Source organism: Talpa europaea (genome assembly GCF_964194135.1).
Source record: "Talpa europaea genome assembly, chromosome: 9".
Classification (NCBI taxonomy): domain Eukaryota; kingdom Metazoa; phylum Chordata; class Mammalia; order Eulipotyphla; family Talpidae; genus Talpa; species Talpa europaea.
The window spans coordinates 19,143,454-19,161,647 of record NC_140076.1 but is presented as its reverse complement, the minus strand read 5'-3'; the positions used below and the strand labels follow the sequence as shown (position 1 = coordinate 19,161,647).

The 18,194-nt window shown below is 56.2% G+C and overlaps 1 protein-coding gene across 1 annotated transcript; it reads left to right on the top strand.

Moving 5' to 3' along the window:
• Positions 1-7,798: 7,798 nt before the first annotated feature.
• On the top strand, positions 7,799-13,448 carry FNDC5 (fibronectin type III domain containing 5; the record flags this gene model as incomplete). The annotated part of the gene is made up of 7 exons (XM_084242261.1): positions 7,799-7,997; positions 9,518-9,633; positions 10,062-10,260; positions 10,553-10,642; positions 11,824-11,981; positions 13,214-13,333; positions 13,440-13,448. 7 exons carry the CDS (start codon positions 7,799-7,801, stop codon positions 13,446-13,448), a joined length of 891 nt encoding a protein of 296 aa, XP_084098387.1.
• Positions 13,449-18,194: the final 4,746 nt, after the last annotated feature.

The following is an 18,194-nucleotide window of genomic DNA, read 5'->3' as shown; positions in this document are numbered from 1 at the left end:
ACAAGGAGAATCCGGGGCTCCTGGGCTTATGTCCTGGGTCCTCAGACCCTCTCCCACCTGCAGCTGCTCCTGAGCCTGGAGAGTGGAGGGGGGTCAGGAGGACAGTAGAGACTTTCCATCCACTAATTTTTTCCCAGTCAGCAGAAAAGGAACTTTGAATAGCAAGAGCAAGACCCACAAGGAGCCTCCTGTGCTGGGGGTCTCCAGCAAAGGCAGAAATCCAGCTGTGGCGGGGTCCAGCTCCCTGACCTCTCAGGCCTGAGGCTAGACTGGCTTGATGACACTGAGCAGTGAGTCGGAGAGGGGGCTGGGGGTGAGGGTGGCCCGGGGTGTCTAGAAAATGGGCTGACGGGGAGGTAGTGAACTCCTCGGTGCTGGAAGCATCCCAGGTCTGTGGGCACTGGATGCTCCCTGGTTAGAAATTCACAATAAACAGTGACTGAGTCCTGCATCACTAGGTGGCTGTCACGGCTGCCACTGATTGGGTGCCCTTGGTGTCAGGCACTTTAAGACACCGCTCGCTCCACCACTGCTAATAAAAATAGCAGCTCCTCTGTACCCAGCCTTCTGTGCCTGATCTTCATGGGCTCCGCACAGAGCCTGGCAGGACTGAAATTGCAAGGCCCATTTACCAAAGAGGAAACTGAGGCTCAAAGAGGTTCAGACACTTGTGCACAGGGCACCGCAGCAGCAAGGGTCAGGCTCTGCCTGGCTGCTGAGTCTGTGGCCTGCCCACCTGGGAGCTGCGCCCCCAGGACTGGAGCCCAAGGAAGCAAAAGAGGAGGCGGACAGCCCAGCCAGGGCCCTTGGTCCTGAGAGGCTGTCCTGTTCTGGGCAACACTGGCCTCACTGTGGCCACGGCGCTGCCCCCTGCTGGCTGTGCCCAGAACCACCTACCTTCAGGCTGAGGATGCCCTGCTTCTGGGGTGCAGGGGGTGGGCAGTTCTAGAGCCTTGACCCTTGGGTTCAATGGTGGGACCTCAGGTCACCCAGCCCCCCGGGGTCTGAGGGGAGCTGAGCTGAGGTTTGAGTCTACGGACCGTCTGATTCCCACGCTCTTGTCTTCCCTCCTCTCCCTGGTGGGGGAGAGCTGTGCCGCGGCTGTTTTCACTTCCTACCATAGCCCCCCATCCGACCTCCCAACAGGGATAACCTCAGGACTGTGGTTTACAGCTGAGAGTCTGTCTCCACAGGCAGAGGTCATCTGAGACGCAGTTTCCAGTAACTGGCCGTGTGCCCTGGGCCGGGTCCTCAGCCGCTCTGGACGCTGCCAGCCGCTGCTCATTCCTTCGTGGACTCTGACGGACTGAAGGGATTTGAGGCGGCCTCCTGGGCCCAGTCAGGCTTCCACTCAACCCCCTCTTCCTCCAACTGCCTCCTTCCTCTTCTTCTCCCTTCCTCCCTTCCTCCCCTATCCCGCTTCTCCCACTCTCACCAGCCCTGGGGTGCAGGTATCATCTTCCTTTCGGAGAAGAGGCACTTGAAGCTCAGAGGGGCGGAGTAATGGCCCCGGGCTACAGCGGGGTATTTCGGAGCTGACCCTGCCCTGCCCTGCTCACTCACAGCACCTCATCCACGAGCAACAACAACAACAAAATGGTTCCACTACTCCAACTTCTCTCCCTGTCCCTTGCCACCAGCCACGCCAAGACCTGTCATGACTGACCAGCAGCCTCCCTGCCTCCTCGCAGGTCACCTGGCCCTATGGTTTTTTTTTTAAAGATTTATTTTTAAGGTTTTTTTTTTTAAAGATTTATTTATGCATACAAGAGCTGGGGTACAGGCCGGAGGTGTGGGAGCTGAGAGGATTCACCAGAGACAGAGCGGGGAACAGAACAGGCAGACTGACTGAAATACACCGCTGAGGGGAGCAGCGGGCGAGACAGAAGAGGTCTGCTTCGCCATGTGGGTAGCTCCCTGGCCGGCCGGGGATCGAACTCGTGCTGCAGAGGCTGTGGACAGCTTCATAGTGAGGTGCTTAACCCCTTGCGCCACCAGGGAGGCCTTTAGCTCACTTTTTTATTACCTGTCTCTCCCACTGGGATGTGAGTTCCACAGGGGGCAGAGACCTTGTCTTGTTCATAGCCCTAAGACCTAAAAAGTGCCTGGCACTTAGTAGGTGCTCACTATGTGTTTGTTGAATAAATAAAGCTCTCCCTGGTCCTGACTTCTCTTACAAGCTCAGAACAGTCTTTCAAATCTAGTCCTATTTCCCACTGTCAAGTCCAGAGTGTGTAGCAACCCCCTCACACCCCCCCTGCCTCCTCTGACTCCCTGACACACACACACACACACACACACACACACACAATGTTCTTCCAGGCCTCAGAGCCAAGGATTCCTTTTACCCTCTTGCCGCGGACGGGCGCAGCGGTAGACTAGCAAGGCCGACTCGGGGATGAGAAACTGTGCAGGATGGTCAAGGATTCGGCGCATCAATGATAGACAGACACACTTCAGGAGTGGATATCTGACTGTAATGTGCTCAAATCACCATGCATTTTTATACATTTCCAAACAATATTAGACTACATAAAATCCATTTTTTCAGCAAATGACAATGATTACGCAAAAGATATATTGTCTTGTTTTCCATAAAAAATCAAGGCAGTGTTCCATATCAAGGTACAAAATACAATTTTCTAGCTAATGATTGCAAGGTGCTAAGCCTATGCGGTAAACCATACATGAAGTACAAACTCCATTATTTTAACTCTGAACCTGTTCTGCTAGTTCTAACTCAAGTGCCTTGATCTCTCTGACAAGTTCTCTCCGCCTTTCTGTATTCCAGTAATCTCTGAATCTAGCTGAAACCATTTTGAAGTAATCAACTTTACTTTGTGATGAACTTGAATTCCATGGTGACCCTGACCTTTCGATTCTGTCCCAGAGACTTCATGTGCTCCACTTAATTCTCTTTCCTTCAGTATTAACTATTCTTTCACCATTTAGGTAGATTCCTGTATATGATGTGAGCTCATCAGTGGGTTCTGGGATTATATATTTAACTACTTTCTTTCCAGGGCCACCTCGGAGTGGCTGCCAAAGACGCTTTCCAATCACATGAACAACTCCAGGTGAGGTCTTGACTGTTGGGGGGAGTTTTCTAGCTACATCCTGTAGTTGTTTTTTATGATTACTAACATCTTGTTTACTCTCCGATGGATCCCAAATTTCTCTAATACGAGTCTCATCTATGGCATTAGCCAGAGAAATATTATGCTTAAATTTGTCAATTACTTCATACAATAATTCCATGAAATGTGGAAGATTAGAACGATTCAAGGAATTAGAGAAAAACAACTCATGACCAGAAAAGTTAGCAGAAGACAGTTCAGTGACGGTACCGTCACCAGATACACTCCTAGGAGTCAGGAGATGAACAGGCAAAGGGTTACTTATTTTGCTACGCAGGAAAAATAAACATATTATGAGCATAACGATCAGCAGCAATCTTCTCGGGGTCCGATGTGTTACCCGCAGTAATCTTCTCGGGGTGCGGTGTGTTCCTCCCGCGTGCTCGGTACCTTGACTGTGTCGAACATCAAGGACTAGATTGTTATCACTTGAGTTCTGCAGCAGGAGGGGGCACCGCACCCTCTACCCTCTTTCCCTCATTTGACTAATTCCCACCTGACTGTCAGTACTAATTAAACCCGGCATCTCCTCTTCTCAGAAGCCCCCCTTGCTTTCCTGTCAAGATAATGCTCTCTTCTGGCCCCTGAATATCCTGGTGACTCCTGATTCCAAGGGAGTCCCTGTCTGTATTTAAGAGTCTCTCTCCTCCTCCTCTCCCATGGGAGTTCCTTAAGGGCTGGGGCCAGTGGTGTTCGTCACCATGTCCTCAGCCCCAGGCCCTGGCTCGCCTGGCACAGGCCCTCGGGAAACATTGAGCTGGTCCTCATCACTACTGAGATGGGATTTTAGGGAATAGATAGGCCAGAAAAGATCTCCCTAGCGTATGATCCATGGTAGGCTTTGTCTCCGTGAGCTCAATTTCCTCATCTGTGAAATGGGTATAACAGTCTCAACTTCTCCAGGTTGAGAGGATTCAAAAGAAGCTTCTCTCACATATATAATGTGTCAGCAGGTGGAAAATGTCAGATGAACGATAAGCTCCTTCCCCAGCACAAGCTTGGTCCTGTTCTGAGCAACTGCCTCTGAGAACAGCAACCCCTGAAGGGGGAAGAAAGACATGCGTCCCCAGTGAGTCCTGGGCCCTGTGGACTCTGAAAGACCCTAGAGGTAAAGGGAGGAGGAGGGCAGAATTGATCAAGTACCCTAAACTTGGAGTCACTAATTAAACCAGACCTGGGTCCGTAATTCACTGGCTGTATGACCGCAAGTGTCCACACCTCTCTGATCCTCAGTTTCCTGATCTGGAATGGAAGTTAATAACACATACCAGCCTAAGACTCACAATAACAAGGACAAAAAGGTAAGCTCAGGTGGTGCTTGACTATTCCTTTTTTTTTCTCTTTAAAGATTTATTTATTTATGCATAAAAGGGCACAGGTGCGGGGGATGAGAAGATTCACCAGAGACAGAGTGGGGACCAGAACAGGCAGAGTGACTGAAATACACTGCTGAGGGGAGCAGCGGGCAAGGCCGGAGAGGTCTGCTGTGCCATGTGGGTAGCTCCCTGACCGGCGGGGGATCAAATTGGTGCTGCAGAGGCTGCAGATAGCTTCACAGTGTTGTGCTTAACTCCTTGTGCCACCAGGGAGGCCCTATTCCTTTTTATTAAAAAATATTTATTTATGCATACAAGAATGGGTGCAGGCCAGAGGTGCAGGGGGTGAGAGGATTCACCAGAGACAGAGTGGGGCATAGAACAGGCGGATCTACGGAAAAATTGAACTCATGCTGCAGTGGCTGGCAATAGCTTGATAGTGCTGACTTTGACCCCTGTGCCACCAGGGAGGCCCTGCTTGACTATTCTATCCCCAGATCAATCTCCTATTCTTCCCAGCACTCTCCTGTGGTTTGGGGGTGTGTGTATCTGGAAGCTTCCTGGGCAGGGCCAGGACCATTCCAGGCTGTGAACAAGAGTCTTTCCATTCTAAGTGGCTGCCTGGGAGCTGGGTGGGTGCTTGCAACCTGAGTTACGTGTTGGGAATCTGGACCACTCTGGACATTCAGGAGGATCCAAATGCTCACGATCCCACCCCCATCCCCCTGCTGATGAGTAAGTGACCAACCAGCCCTTTAGGAGATGTCTGTGGAGTCCTCCAGAGACCAGGGCAGCTTTGGGAAAACAGAGGGTCAGCCCCACCCACAGCTGTATTTGCAGGATGCCGCACAGAGCCTGGTGCATAATTGGTACTCTATCAATATGTGCTGGAAGAGCAGATTTAGCCACACATTCAGCAAACATTTATTGAGTGCCTACTGTTCTTTGCCCGGTGCCCAGAGATAGTGCACAGATGGTTCGACCACCCCCTCCACGATCACCCAGGGTGCCTCTCAGTCCCCCCAACTCTTCCCACACCCAACTCAGACTCCATGGTTGCCAAGCTCCAGGCATCAGGACTTTTCCCAGAATTGAGGAAATGCCCAAGCCCCCCCACCCGTGCACCTGGGACCGGGGACGGCTGCACTCCCACAGCCACAGCCCTCTCCATCCGCCCTCCTCCATCCCCTTCAAAGGGCAGCAGGACACAGTCATCACCTCCCGGAGCCCTACATCCACCTGGGGCTATACCCGGAGCGGCCAGCAGGTGGTGCTCCAGCTCCCTTTTCCCGTGCGCTGCACTGGACTCCAGACCCCACCAGGACCCTCTCCCTCTTTCCTGTCCTCCCCAGCAGGGCCAGGAATGGACTCTGTGACCTCTAAGTGACCCCGCTCCATCCCCGCTGGCTCCTGCAAAGAGCCTGAGGAGATTCCAGTTGCTCCTGCAGGCCCCTGAGTTGTCTTTTCCTGTGTAGTGGGGGTGGAAAGTGGAGGGGTCCCTAGGGGCCAAGCTGCAGCTGGTGGGGTGGGGCGGGGCTGGCTGGGGTGGGGCAGAAAGCAGCTGCGGGAAGAGAGGAGAGAGAGAGAGAGAGCAGGAAAGAGAGAAGAGAAAAAGGAGCACAAGACAGGGGTGCTCTGGTGCCTGGCTCCTATCCCAAACAGGTGGAGGTCCCTACTGTGCTCACCCCCAGGACAAGGTATGTGGCTAAGGAGACAGAGGGGCTGGGGTGCCAGTCTGCCAGGTGGGGCAGGTGTTGGGTGCTGAGGGCCGGCCAGTTCAACTCCGCTGCTCAGCAAGAACCTCCTCCCATCCTACGCCTTCCAAGGTAGTACGTGGGGGGCTGTGCAAGGCATCCTTGGTGGCATTAGGAGATGAGGCCTCTGTTTCTGGTCTTGACTCACTGTGCGAATTTGCACCAAGCTCTTCCCTTCCGAACCTCAGTTTCTTCATCTAAAATGTAGGGGGTTGATCTTGAAGCTGTTCTGTGGGATAACTTTGCAAGTATACCCTTTCCAAAAAGAATTAGCTCCTCCAGAGTCTGGAAGTTGGGAAGGCCTTTAAGACCCAAAGAAATGAGCCCCTAATGGTGGAATTTCAGACTGGGGGAGAAGTTGCTTTTCAAAAGATGGGTGGCCCCTCCATGCTGGAGGTCCTGGAGCCCTGGTCTCTGCCTCTTTCCTCAACCCTGGGACTCAGGGTGGGGGTGAGGGCTTCCCTACCTGCCTGGTCTTCCAGGGGTCCTCTAAGGAGGGAGTCACTGGTGGGTGCAGGGGTGGGGGGCATTTCTCTGCTACCCCAAGATCAGAAAAGGGGAGGGCTGGCTGTGTGGGACCCAGCTAGTGGCAGTGGTAGGCAGTGGTAGGCATAGAGCTGTCCCCAGGGCAAGGGGGTGGCTCATTCAAGCCCTCAAGCCCTCTTATGCGCTGGCTGCCTGCCAAGTCTCCAAAGCCCCCTGCATCTTAGAGTCATTAGCTCATTTACGGCTCTCAGCATTCAATCAGGCCAGAAGGGCTGGGTGGGGGACTGGAGCCACTCCTCCCTCACCCTGCTCTTGGGAAGAGATTGTTCCAGATTGTTCTCTGGCGGGGGAGGAGCTGGCACAGGCAAGCCCTAGGATCTCAAGGATCCCAGGATGGGTGAGTTTACTCCGAATGGGGAGACATGAGTCAAGCACAGGTCTGGAGTCAGAGCAGCCTGTGTGCAGATCCTGACTCTGCTGGGTGCCCTTGGGCAAGCCCAGTCACCCCTCGGAGCTGCAGTCTCCTCCTGTGCAGAACGCAGACCCTGTGCCGAGCAGGCCTCGGGGCTGCAGTGGAAGTCAGTGACACCAGGGTGCAGCGAAGCCCTCGCGGGGCAGCTGGCGCCCGGCCGGGCTCCCCGGCACCTCTCCCCGAGCCGGGCCCTCAGAGTCCGCGCCGGTTTCGGGGCCCCGGGGCCGGCGCTCAGCACCTGCTGGAGGCACCCCGCGCCCGCTGCCTGCTCAGCCAGCCCCGTCCCCCCAGAATGAAGCCCCTCTGCTCGGCCTGCCCCGCGCGCCTCGCCGCTCCTCTGAGCTGGGGCGAGGGTGGGGACCCCGGGCCGAGGGAGGACGGGCCGGCCGCGGGGTGAGGCGGGGAGCGGCGGCGCCGCCGGGGGCACTTGTCCGGCGTCCCCCGGGACTGTGGCTCGGGGTGGGGGGCGGCCCGGGCCCGGCAGGTGAGGGCTGGGCGGGCTGGGGCGCCCTCCGCCCCTCACCCGCCCCCGCGCCTCTCCCCGCAGCGGGGGCGCCCCGCCCCCCGGGCGCCCGACGTGGACGCGGCAGGCGCCACCGCCGCGGCGCGGGAGTCGCTGTCCGCGGAGCCGACATGCAGGCGGCGCGGGGCGGCGCGGGGCGGCGGGGCCGCGGGCCGGAGCGCCAGAGCCAGCGGCCGCCGGGCGCCAGCGCCGCGGCCCCCTGCGCCGCCCCGGGCCCGCCGGCCGGAGCAGCCGCCATGCGCCCCCGGCCGCCCCGCGCCGCGCTCCGCCTGTGGCTGGGCTGCGTCTGCCTCGCGCTGGTGCAGGCGGGTAAGGTGGACCGGCGGGGGGCGCGGGCCGGCGCGGGGGGCCCCTCTCCAGTCCCTCCCCTGCGCCCCGGGGACCTCACTGCGCCCCTGACCCCACTCCCCACCCCCACCTCGTGACCCCTGGCTCGTCCTCCCGCCCCGACTCCTTCCCACCCCGCAGCCCCGGGTGCGAGGTGCCTGTGAACCCCCAGCCCCCTCGTCCCGGCCCCGGACCCCAGGCCTCGCCTCCGGAGCGCGCGCTCTCTGCGCCGGCCCAGGGAGCAGGCGAGGACACCGGCTCCCACCTTGGGCCTCCTTCCCTGTCCCCAAAACCTTGCAGGCCAACTCTGCAGCTCGGAGCAGATGGGATCCCGGTGTTGTGAGCCTGTGAGAGGGGAGGGGCCGGCACCCTAGGAGTAGGCGAGACTGGGGGTGCACCCCCGAGCCTGGTGCAGTGTCTGGCCTGCCCCAGGGGACGGCCTCCTCCTGCGCTGCCCTGTCTCTGTCCTTCTGGCTGCTGCTGTCTTCCTCATCCTCCTGCTGCCCATCTCTCCTGGCTCCTCTCTCTCCCCGCCCTCCTCTTCCCTCCTCCTCCTCCCGTCTTGGGTACCCCACTTGCCTGTTCTCTGATCTGTGTCTGCCACCACCTGTCTCTGTCCCTCCGGGTAGGTCTGGCTTCGTCGCCCCAGGCCCCAGGCCCAGCCCCTTGGCCCTCAGGCCCCCTCATCTGTGGGGTGAGGGTGCTGCACAGGCCCAGGTCCTCCCCTTTCAGCGCCTGCCCTTTGGGAGAAGTAGAGGCTTGCGAAACGCCACTGACCATTTTCTAGAAGGTTCTTCCTAATGGGACCCTCAGGGTCTGCATCACTCCCTCCTACGCCCTGCCCCTTTCATCTTCCCCATCCCTATGGCCCTACCTTGAACCCCTGACTCTCCCCCAGAGACCCTGCTGAGTAACCCCAGCTTCCCCGGCCACCTTCCCACCTGCCTCTTGGGGCTGGCAGAGTGTGGAAGAGGGCCCTGAAGCCCCTGCCCCAGATTTCATCCTGCTGGGTTCGCTGCAGCTCCGGTGGGCCCTCTGCCATGCTGCACCCTCCCCAGGGCTCGCCCTGCCAGGCTGCTCTCCACCTCGGGTCCTCCCCTTTCCTCAAGGTCACTCGCTGGCAGTGAGGTATTACAGAAAGAGCACTGGGCTGGGAGTCCCTTCCACAGTCTAGCCTTCCGTCCCTGTCACCCCAGACCTTCCCCGTCTCTCGCCACCCCTCCCTTAGATCTGACCCTGGCTGGCCTGGGCGCATCCATTTCAGCTTGGCCCCCAGTGGGGCCAGTTGTGACCTCAGGGCCTCTTACCTGGACACACAGAGCCAGGGGCCTCTCCGGCCTGGCTCTTCAACCCACTAAGGAACTGAGGCCCATGCCCACCCCGCTGGAGGTCACGGCTTCTTCCTTCCCCACTGCGTGGCCTTGCCCAGGTTGCCACGTATGAGACAGAGGCCTGGGCCTCAGAGCAGGGGGTGCTCAGGCTCAGGTGCCTCCCCACCCCAGACAGCCCTTCGGCTCCAGTGAATGTCACCGTCAGGCACCTCAAGGCCAACTCTGCAGTGGTGAGCTGGGACGTCCTGGAGGATGAGGTGGTCATCGGCTTTGCCATCTCTCAGCAGGTAACCAGCTCGCCAGGGTCCCTGGGAGGGAGGAGCTGGCAAGGTAGCCGGTGGAGGGGGAGGGGGCCAGTGCTGTGCAGAAATAGAAAAGGAAAGAGAACAGGGAACAGGAGAGCTGGCCAGAAAGTTGCACTTGGGGCTGGGGGAAGGGGGTGCCCAGAAGGAAATCAGCCAGGGAGAGAGGGCTCTGGAGGCCTGGAACACAGGCATGAAGGGCTTGGTTTTGATTTTAAACAGACCTGAGTTTAGGACCTGGCCCAGTTCCCACGGGATGTGTGTTCTTGGGCCACTCACTTCCTCTGGAGTGTGGTCCTGGTCCAGACCCCTCCTCCCGGAACCTTCGTCCCTCGGTGACATGGAGAAACTGATACCTGCCCGCAGGGTGGGGCGGGGCCTGGGCACTGAGCACCCCGTGTTGGCCTTTGCAGAAGAAGGACGTGCGGATGCTGCGCTTCATCCAGGAGGTGAACACCACCACCCGCTCGTGCGCCCTGTGGGACCTGGAGGAGGACACGGAGTACATTGTGCACGTGCAGGCCATCTCCATCCAGGGCCAGAGCCCAGCCAGCGAGCCCGTGCTCTTCAAGACGCCGCGCGAGGCCGAGAAGATGGCCTCCAAGAACAAAGGCAAGCCGGGCCGCAAGGAAGGGATGAGGTGGGCTGGAGGGGCTGTGGGTCCAGCCTGGGAGGCTCCTCCTGCGCCCCCTGCTGCCCGGCCCAGAGGAGGTCGCACAGGCCCCGGGGAAGTGGACTTTGCATCAAGTCCCGTGGCTGCCACCCCAGGAAGCCGACAGGGTGTTCTTGAATCTATGTTCGACGTGGGCGTCTGTAGAAATAGGCACCTATGCTGGTGGGCCTGACCCTGAGGAGGGCGTGGGCAGGGAGGGAGCAGTCCCCACAGATGCCGCTGTCCCCACAGATGAGGTGACCATGAAGGAGATGGGGAGGAACCAGCAGCTGCGCACGGGCGAGGTGCTGATCATCGTGGTGGTCCTGTTCATGTGGGCCGGTGAGTCCCCCACCCTGCCGCACTTAGCCTCTGGGAAATGGTGTCAGGTCCAGACCCTTCCTCTCACTGGGGACCAGATGTGGCCTCCGCGTTAGCTCTCTCCTCCCAGGAAATGTATGTGTGGCGAGGCCTTGTAGGATCCACGAGGACTTGCCTTTCTCCTTCCTCGGGCGTGGCTCAGCCTCCGGGGGGGACACCCGCAGCCATTTGCCTCAGTCTCCTTCCTCTCCTGCCTTGCTGTGCCTCCAGCGCTAGAGGCCTGGGCTGCTGCGTCCCAAGAGGGAAGTCACGAGGGCATGAAGGATGTGAGGCTGCGGAGGAGCCTGGCGTCGGTTCCGAGGGCCTCGGACAGGCCAAAGCTCTAGGAGCGGGGTGCTTGGGAGGGCAGCATTTGGAGGACAATGTTTCTGAGGCACATAGGAAAACGGGCACTTGAGGAAAAAAACAACAGGCAAAACAAAGCATCGTGCAGAAGCGGGGCCTTGCGTCTGCTCTGTGACGAGACTTGGCACAGACGGTGTGTGCTCGGTCCTGACACTGTGAACGCAGTGAACGAACCCACAAATGTGTTGTTGTTAGGACGATGGGGCAGGAAGTAGGGGGTGTTGTTAGCCTTTACCTACCATGGTGAGACATCAACAGATAATCTCTAAAACAGATGATTGAGAATCAGCGCTATAAATAAAGGATAGAGGTAAAAATGGGGAAACACCTACAAGAACTGGAGTGGCTGCCTCAGTGCTCTCCGACTTTACAAAAATATTATGTTCGTGGATCATTAGTTTGTTGCAACAAACATGGAGCAGGGTGCAGGCCCTGGCTCCCGTGCGGTGCGCCCTGGAGGAAGTTACCTAAATCTCTGTGCGTCCGTCCCCGCGTGCCCCCTGGGACCATGCCAGTGGGAGGCCGAGGGTCAGCGACACAGACGTGACGCACAGCACAGGGTCGGCAAGCGCTTGTTTCTGTTTCCGCCTAATGGAAAACCGGGAACTGTCAGACATTAAAGTGGTGGGGGGGAGACGTGACCAGTGCGTGTTGTGGGATCCCCTGAAGGGGCTGGTGGTGAGGGGACCAGGCGGCCTGGCCGGAGGGCAGGTCCCCAGCTGGAGCTTAGCAAGCACTTGTGGGAATGAGCCTCTCCCGGGCCTCTGAGTGCTCCCCGCTGCACCCCCTGCCCCCAGGCGTCATCGCCCTCTTCTGCCGCCAGTATGACATTATCAAGGACAACGAGCCCAACAACAACAAGGAAAAAACCAAGAGCGCGTCGGAAACGAGCACCCCTGAGCACCAAGGCGGCGGTCTTCTCCGCAGCAAGGTGAGGGCCGCGCCGGGCTGGGCGGTGGCGCCGGGCCTGGGCACGCGGGGAGTCTCCGGGCACGGAAAGCGGCAGCCCAGGGCCTGGCGTGGCTGCAGGGGGACAGAGCCAAGCCTGGCGGCCGCTCGAGCAACACCAGAAACATTGCATCTTGGCTTGAAATCCGTTCCTTGTGCGCGGTGCCAGCGGTCACGGGGTAGAAGGAGCGGGCGGGCAGTGGGTGAGTGGGTGCAGGGCCTGAGTGGGTGCAGGGCCGCCGCGGGCTTCTGGGCTCCTGGGCTCCTGCGCAGGCCGGCGCGTTGCCGCTTTGTAACTTGGTCTCCTCTTCTCAAAGCAGATATGAAACCTTCCCCTGCTTTCTCTGAGCAACTCAGAAGAAAAACAGTAGAAAGTGAGAGGATCTCGCGGTTCGGAGGATGATCATCCCACCAACATCTGGCCCTCTACATGCCTCCTCCCGCCATCTTCTTCGCCCCTGACTGACTGTCCTCTCCCTCGGCTTCTCTCTTTCTGGCGCATCTTCCTGAAGCCTCTTACTAGCCCCCATCTCCAGAAGCACCTCAATATGTCGCCGACGGAGGCTGCAGTGAGAGGCAGATCTGCAGGACGGGAGAGAACGGCCAGCGGGGTGCTCCGCTGGGAGGGCCGAGTCCCAGGGGCCGTGGGCCCAGGACGAGGCGGAAGGCTGGGCTTGAGAAGGCGAAGAGGCGAGGCTCCCAGGCAGGCCTGCTCTTCCTTCCACACGGGGCGAGGGCCTGGCTTTTAGGCTGCAGCCCGGCCATCCGCCCCTTTCTTGTGTCCTCTCCCTGTGTCCGGCCTGGCGAGAGTCTATTCAATTAGCCGCGGTCGCTTCTTTCATTTTTTCCTCCTTGTTCTCAAGCCAGCCCTTGGTGACCATCACTGAAGCATGACCGCCTGTCTGCAGGAAGAAGGATTTCATTTCTCTTCTCTGCCGGCCCCCAGGCCCACAGGCACGGGGAGAGGGAGGGCTGCAGCGGGGGAGGCCAGGTTAGCTGCGCGGTTCTCCTTCCCCCTCCTGGGCTGGTGAAGGAGGCTCAACTACAGACCCAAATTCTGCAAAAAATAAACAAGCCACAAAACTACAAGGCCTGGGCCCATTCTGGAAAAGGCAGAGCTGCTGAGACACAGCCTCTTCGGGCCCCGCGCCTCTCCTGGACGGGCTCCCTCTTTGAGGAAACGCACAAATCTCCCGGGAGAGGACTGGCACCTGGACTGACTCTGGCTGTGTCTTTCAGACTCAGAACTATCAGGGAATCCGTGGGGCTGCCCGCTGGGCAGGGTCGTGGCTGCCATCAAGCCTTTCTCTGGATCCAGCCATCAAGGACTGGTTTGTGGTGCGGTGCACAACTCTGTGTGTAAGCTGTCTGTTGTCTCTTTTGCAAAACAAAATTGAAGGGCTCCACTTTAGAGGCAGAGGGATTTCCCGAGTTACCTGCTTCCTGTGTCTTCTTTGGCCCTCAGGGGTCATAAGACCACCACGTAGGAAAGGCCTGGAAGGGGACGGCCCCGTTTCTTTAGGAAAAGTCTCCTGGAGTTGTAACAGTGCTGGGTTGGACAACTGGAAGGGTCTGTCCACATGGCCGTCCTGGGGGCTGCTAAATCACCTACTCTGGAGTGGAAGCTGCTGGAAGGCAGGCCTGAGCCATTTACCACGGACAGTCAGAGCAGCTCTAGCCTGTGGGGTTTCCATATCTTGCCATCTCATCCGGGGTTGTGAAAGCTACCCAGGGGCCTCATGTCCTTCCCTAGAGCCTGAGTGGTAGGAGGTGACAGGTCTCTCTCTCTCCACTGCCTCTTTCTGGTTTAAAAAAAAAAAAAAATGGTGCTTGAAAAGGGAAGGCAGATTCTTCCCTGGGACCGAAAAGCTTTGACTGCTGAATGCCTGCATGGGAAGAGGGACTCTGCGTCTTCCGTTGGTGGCTGAGAAGAGGACTGTGGAGGACTGTGCCTAGCACAACCTGGCACATAGTAGGTGCTCAGTGAACTTTTGTTGAACTGAATGCTAAGAGCAGCAAGCTCCAAGCCAGAGAGCTGAAAGCCATCGCCCAGTGACCGCCCCTTCCTCCCGGTCTACACGGCTCTCCTGGCGGGGGGCAGCCACCGCTCTGCTTCGCCTGAGTGTGGCGGCACAGGGAGAGAGGAGAGAGGGGAGAGGCAGATGTCAGCAATACTAAGGGCTTCCTCATGGGAGGGCATGAGGCTCCACTCATTGTCTTGTGACTTTCATCCCTGCTGAATGGGGCTGCAAAGGCCAAGGCTCCTTAGGGGAGAGGTCCTTACCTCTGATCCAGTTAGAGCAATAACCACTTTTTAAATGTAAAATAAAAAGACAAATGAAAAGGCACATCCTTGTCTTCTGGTAAATGCCCAAATGTTGCCCTCTTTTTCTGGCAATTGGCAGCAAGTCAGGATGTGTGGAGGAGGGAGTCAGTTCTCTCTCTCCATTTTGGCCTGCAGTTTCTTAGGGACATGCCTGCCAGCCAAGCTGGAGTTGGAAGGGAAATCTCGAACAGATGGGGGTGCACGTGTAGGAGGAGAAAATAGCTGCTCCATCATCCTATTACTGCACCCCACCCCCAAACCAAGCTTGGGCTGCCTCACCACATAGGTATGCAGGCTGGTACTCGGTTAAAACAAAGGGTTTTCCCCTGTGGATGGGGCTGGGTGCTTTCCCAGGCCAAAGGAATGCAGTTCTTGTTTCTCCCCAAGGTAGGAGGGAAGCGAAGAGGAACTGCAGAAGCTGCTTGCTGGTGTTCACAGCGGGCTGTGCGGGCTGTTAAAGGGATACCAGCAGCGGGCTGAAAGGTAGAGCAGTGACGCCATCAGCCAACGAGCGAGCCAGTAAGTGGGGCACCTCGAATAGTCCTGTCCAGAGCCAGGAAGAGCCGGGAGAGAAAACCGGTGAAAGGAGAAACGTCAGGCCAAAGGCTGTTGGGCATGGTTCCGAGGGCAGAGTCCATCTTAGAAGCTGGGTGGGAAACTGGGACGTCAGCACACGGAATCCTACACCGGGTCTCAGAGAGGTACCTCCCAGCCCCTCTGCACCCCTCTGCGACAAGTGATGGAGAAGACCCCCCTCCTCCCCCAGCATCAGGTCTAGATAGCATCAGGTTCAGGGAGCACCGCCCCGGGGAGTTCCTTCTTCAGTTTATCTGTGCTTGTAGCCCACCAGCGGAGGGTGTGTGGGGAGAGCGGGGAGCTCTCCTCCTGGCTTAGATACACTCCATTCCCTTTAATTACCTCTAGATTCTGTACCAACTGAGCTGCTCCTGAGTCAGCTGTAGCCGCGGAGTAGAGCCCTACGGCTGACTTGCGCTGTGGGCCTTTCTTTGCGCCTCACTCAGATCTGCAGGTTCCTCCTCACAGCTTGGGAAGGGCCTGGGCAAGTTCTCTTGACAGAGACCTGACTCGCAGGCCACAGGCAACCTGTGGGAGAACACTGGGCTGTGGCGGGAGACCCGCCTTGTCACCTAGCACCTCAGGCCTTTTACTCGGGAGTGGAGCCTCCTCAGAGGGCCCCTCCCTGGTGGCCCCCAGCAGCTGGATTTTCTTATCTGTCAGCTCTAAGAACAGGATTCCCTGACCCTTAGCCACCACCTAGAACAGGAGCCAGACGTTTCCTCACAGGAACCGAGAGAAAGTGCAGACTGAGGGGAGCAAGAACTAGTGTTTCCACGGGGCAGAAAGCCTTTCCTCCTCCGAATCCTGGCCCTGGACCCCTAGATTCTCAGTGCGGAGCTCCTCTAGAATTCACTCTTAATTCACTCTGCAGCGATAGGCAACGTCTCGCCACTCCAGTCATGTGAACATTCAGCCTTGTCCTTTCCTCACTTTGACAGTTTTCGGGGTTTGCTTTTAAGAAGTAGCCTCAGAACAAAATTTTCTATAAATGGGACATCCCCGCCCACAGCCCACATCAAGCTCCATCAGGAAGATATTCCCAAACCCTCAACTGTGACTTGAAGTCAATCAAGTTAAAGATCTTTGTTTACAAATAATTCCTTAATGAAACCTTTCAGGACTACCACCCCGACCGCTTCAAAGGATGCCCCAAAGGTTCCATTTCATTCTCTCAATGGGCGCTGGGGAGGGGTAGACTCGGCCCACGGAGCGTTCCAGTTGTCACAGGGGGAGGACAGATGGGAGGATTGACAAGTCGGGGGCTTGTTCACTGTGGAATTCCACCACTGACCAGCTGATCCTGCCTCTGACAAGTGGAAATATTCTTCCTGACAGGTGCTGCCATACAAAGCAAGCACAGCCTAGGCTCGGTTTCGGAGTACCCGTTTTCTCTTGGAAAAGCATGACACCACCAAGAAAAGCAGGACACTTTGCCTTCTAGTTTTAAGTGGCTGGTTTTTTTCTTCCTTTGGTAAAAGCTCAGAACGGGCTGGTGGGAGAGAAAATAAGCCCATTCCATTTCTTCTCACTTTCCCATCATGTCAGAGAATTCAGTCTGATCTCTAAAACCTTTGATTGCTCCAGTAATATACAGCTTGCTGAAACGGAAATAAGTAATTACTGAACAAAGGATCATTTACACCTGACAGGAACAAACTGGGATCTGTATAGGCCGAGTATCTCAGCTTCAGACGGAAATATCAAATAGCCGTGCATTTAGCAAATATATATTGCACCGTTTGCCCGGACTGTAGGACATATAATAGACAAAATTTACAGAACAGCTGGACGGAGAGCCTATCTAAACATGTTGCTACTTACTTTCTCAGCATGAGCTGAAATTTAAAGTGCTGGCTTACACAGGGAACAAGCTATTATTGACTTCTCTTTCATCCTTGCTCCTGGGGGGCAAGTCTAAGAAGCTTAGGCTCACAAAAGGGATCTAAGGAAGGTGGTGGTATCTCTGATATCTACCCACTTATCCAACATTCACCCCACATTCCAGGAGGAGTCAATTTCTAGAGAAGTTGGGTTAACCACCACCATGGATTCTGTACTATCCATTCTGGTTGCTCACATCCCTTTCAAATGGACGACGCCCCAGGGTACTCAGCTTCTTCTAAGCCAGCCCCAGCTCCGGAGAGGCAGAACGCAGAGGTCACTCACAGGCCCTGAAAAGAAGGAATGGAGGCCCTGAAAAGATCAGAATGCCAGTCTGATCAGGCTGAGCCACCTTCCCTGCAAAAACAGCAGCACAGTGATATTTCAGGCTCTCGTGTGTCAGGATCCTGACATGCACTATATGGAGCTGCAAATCCCAATCAATTTCAACATTTCTCAACTGCTGGAACGCCTTTCTCAACACTGTAATTTACCCTCAAAAGAATAGGGAGCACGCACCCTCGCCTCCCCAGTACCACATTCTACTAACTGCCGCCCCCTCCCATACCCCACTACTAAGCTACCTACGCAAAGGGGGAAGGAACCCTCCTCAAAGCCCGCAACAGACGGCCACAGTACATATGCCACTGACAAGAACTTTTATTTCTTTTTAATGACATTAAACACAACTGCTACAAGGGAAAAAACATGATAAAGAGGAGGCACCAAACTTCAGTTTCATAATTGATCCTGACAATAACTCAAGTAAATCAGGGCCTGCATTAGATACAAAAAAACTACAGGTTACATCAGGCTCTTAAACTCTGTAAACAGAACAGTTTTACTCTGCTTTGTCAAGACCTCTGTGGTGAGAATGTCATCATGGATGAAAGCTGGTAGACAGTTAATGCACATAACCGTTACTAAAAACAATACGGCAAGAATTCTACATGAAGTATTAGACTTACAGGCCAACACCAAATACGACACGAAGTTTTAAAAACATTAAAACTTCAGATTCTACCCACTACCATCTTTATGGCAAATATGCCTGATAATGAGTTTTCTTTGGCTTTGTTTTTTCTTCTTAAAGAATACCATGTTAACCACTAGAGAACAGTTCTCTCCTCCCCCAGTCCAACAGATTTAATTAAGCTGCTAAAGCTTTGGAAAAACAGAATTATTTGAGCGAAGAGGAAATGTGATTGTCACATTTTCTAGTTAACCCGTCACTCACTTTATTTGGCAAAGGCAGGGCTCCCAGTGCACACTCTGACTTAAATCCTCCTGTACCAGGAAGGCAGAAACATCAGTTTTAAATTTTTGCCACAGCAAAATGCCGTCCTTCCCCCTTGGGTTACCTGTGGGGAACTCAATAGCTGCAATGCTAGTTGTTCTAGCTACAGTTAATTTTTACTATGCTAAGGCTCCAGA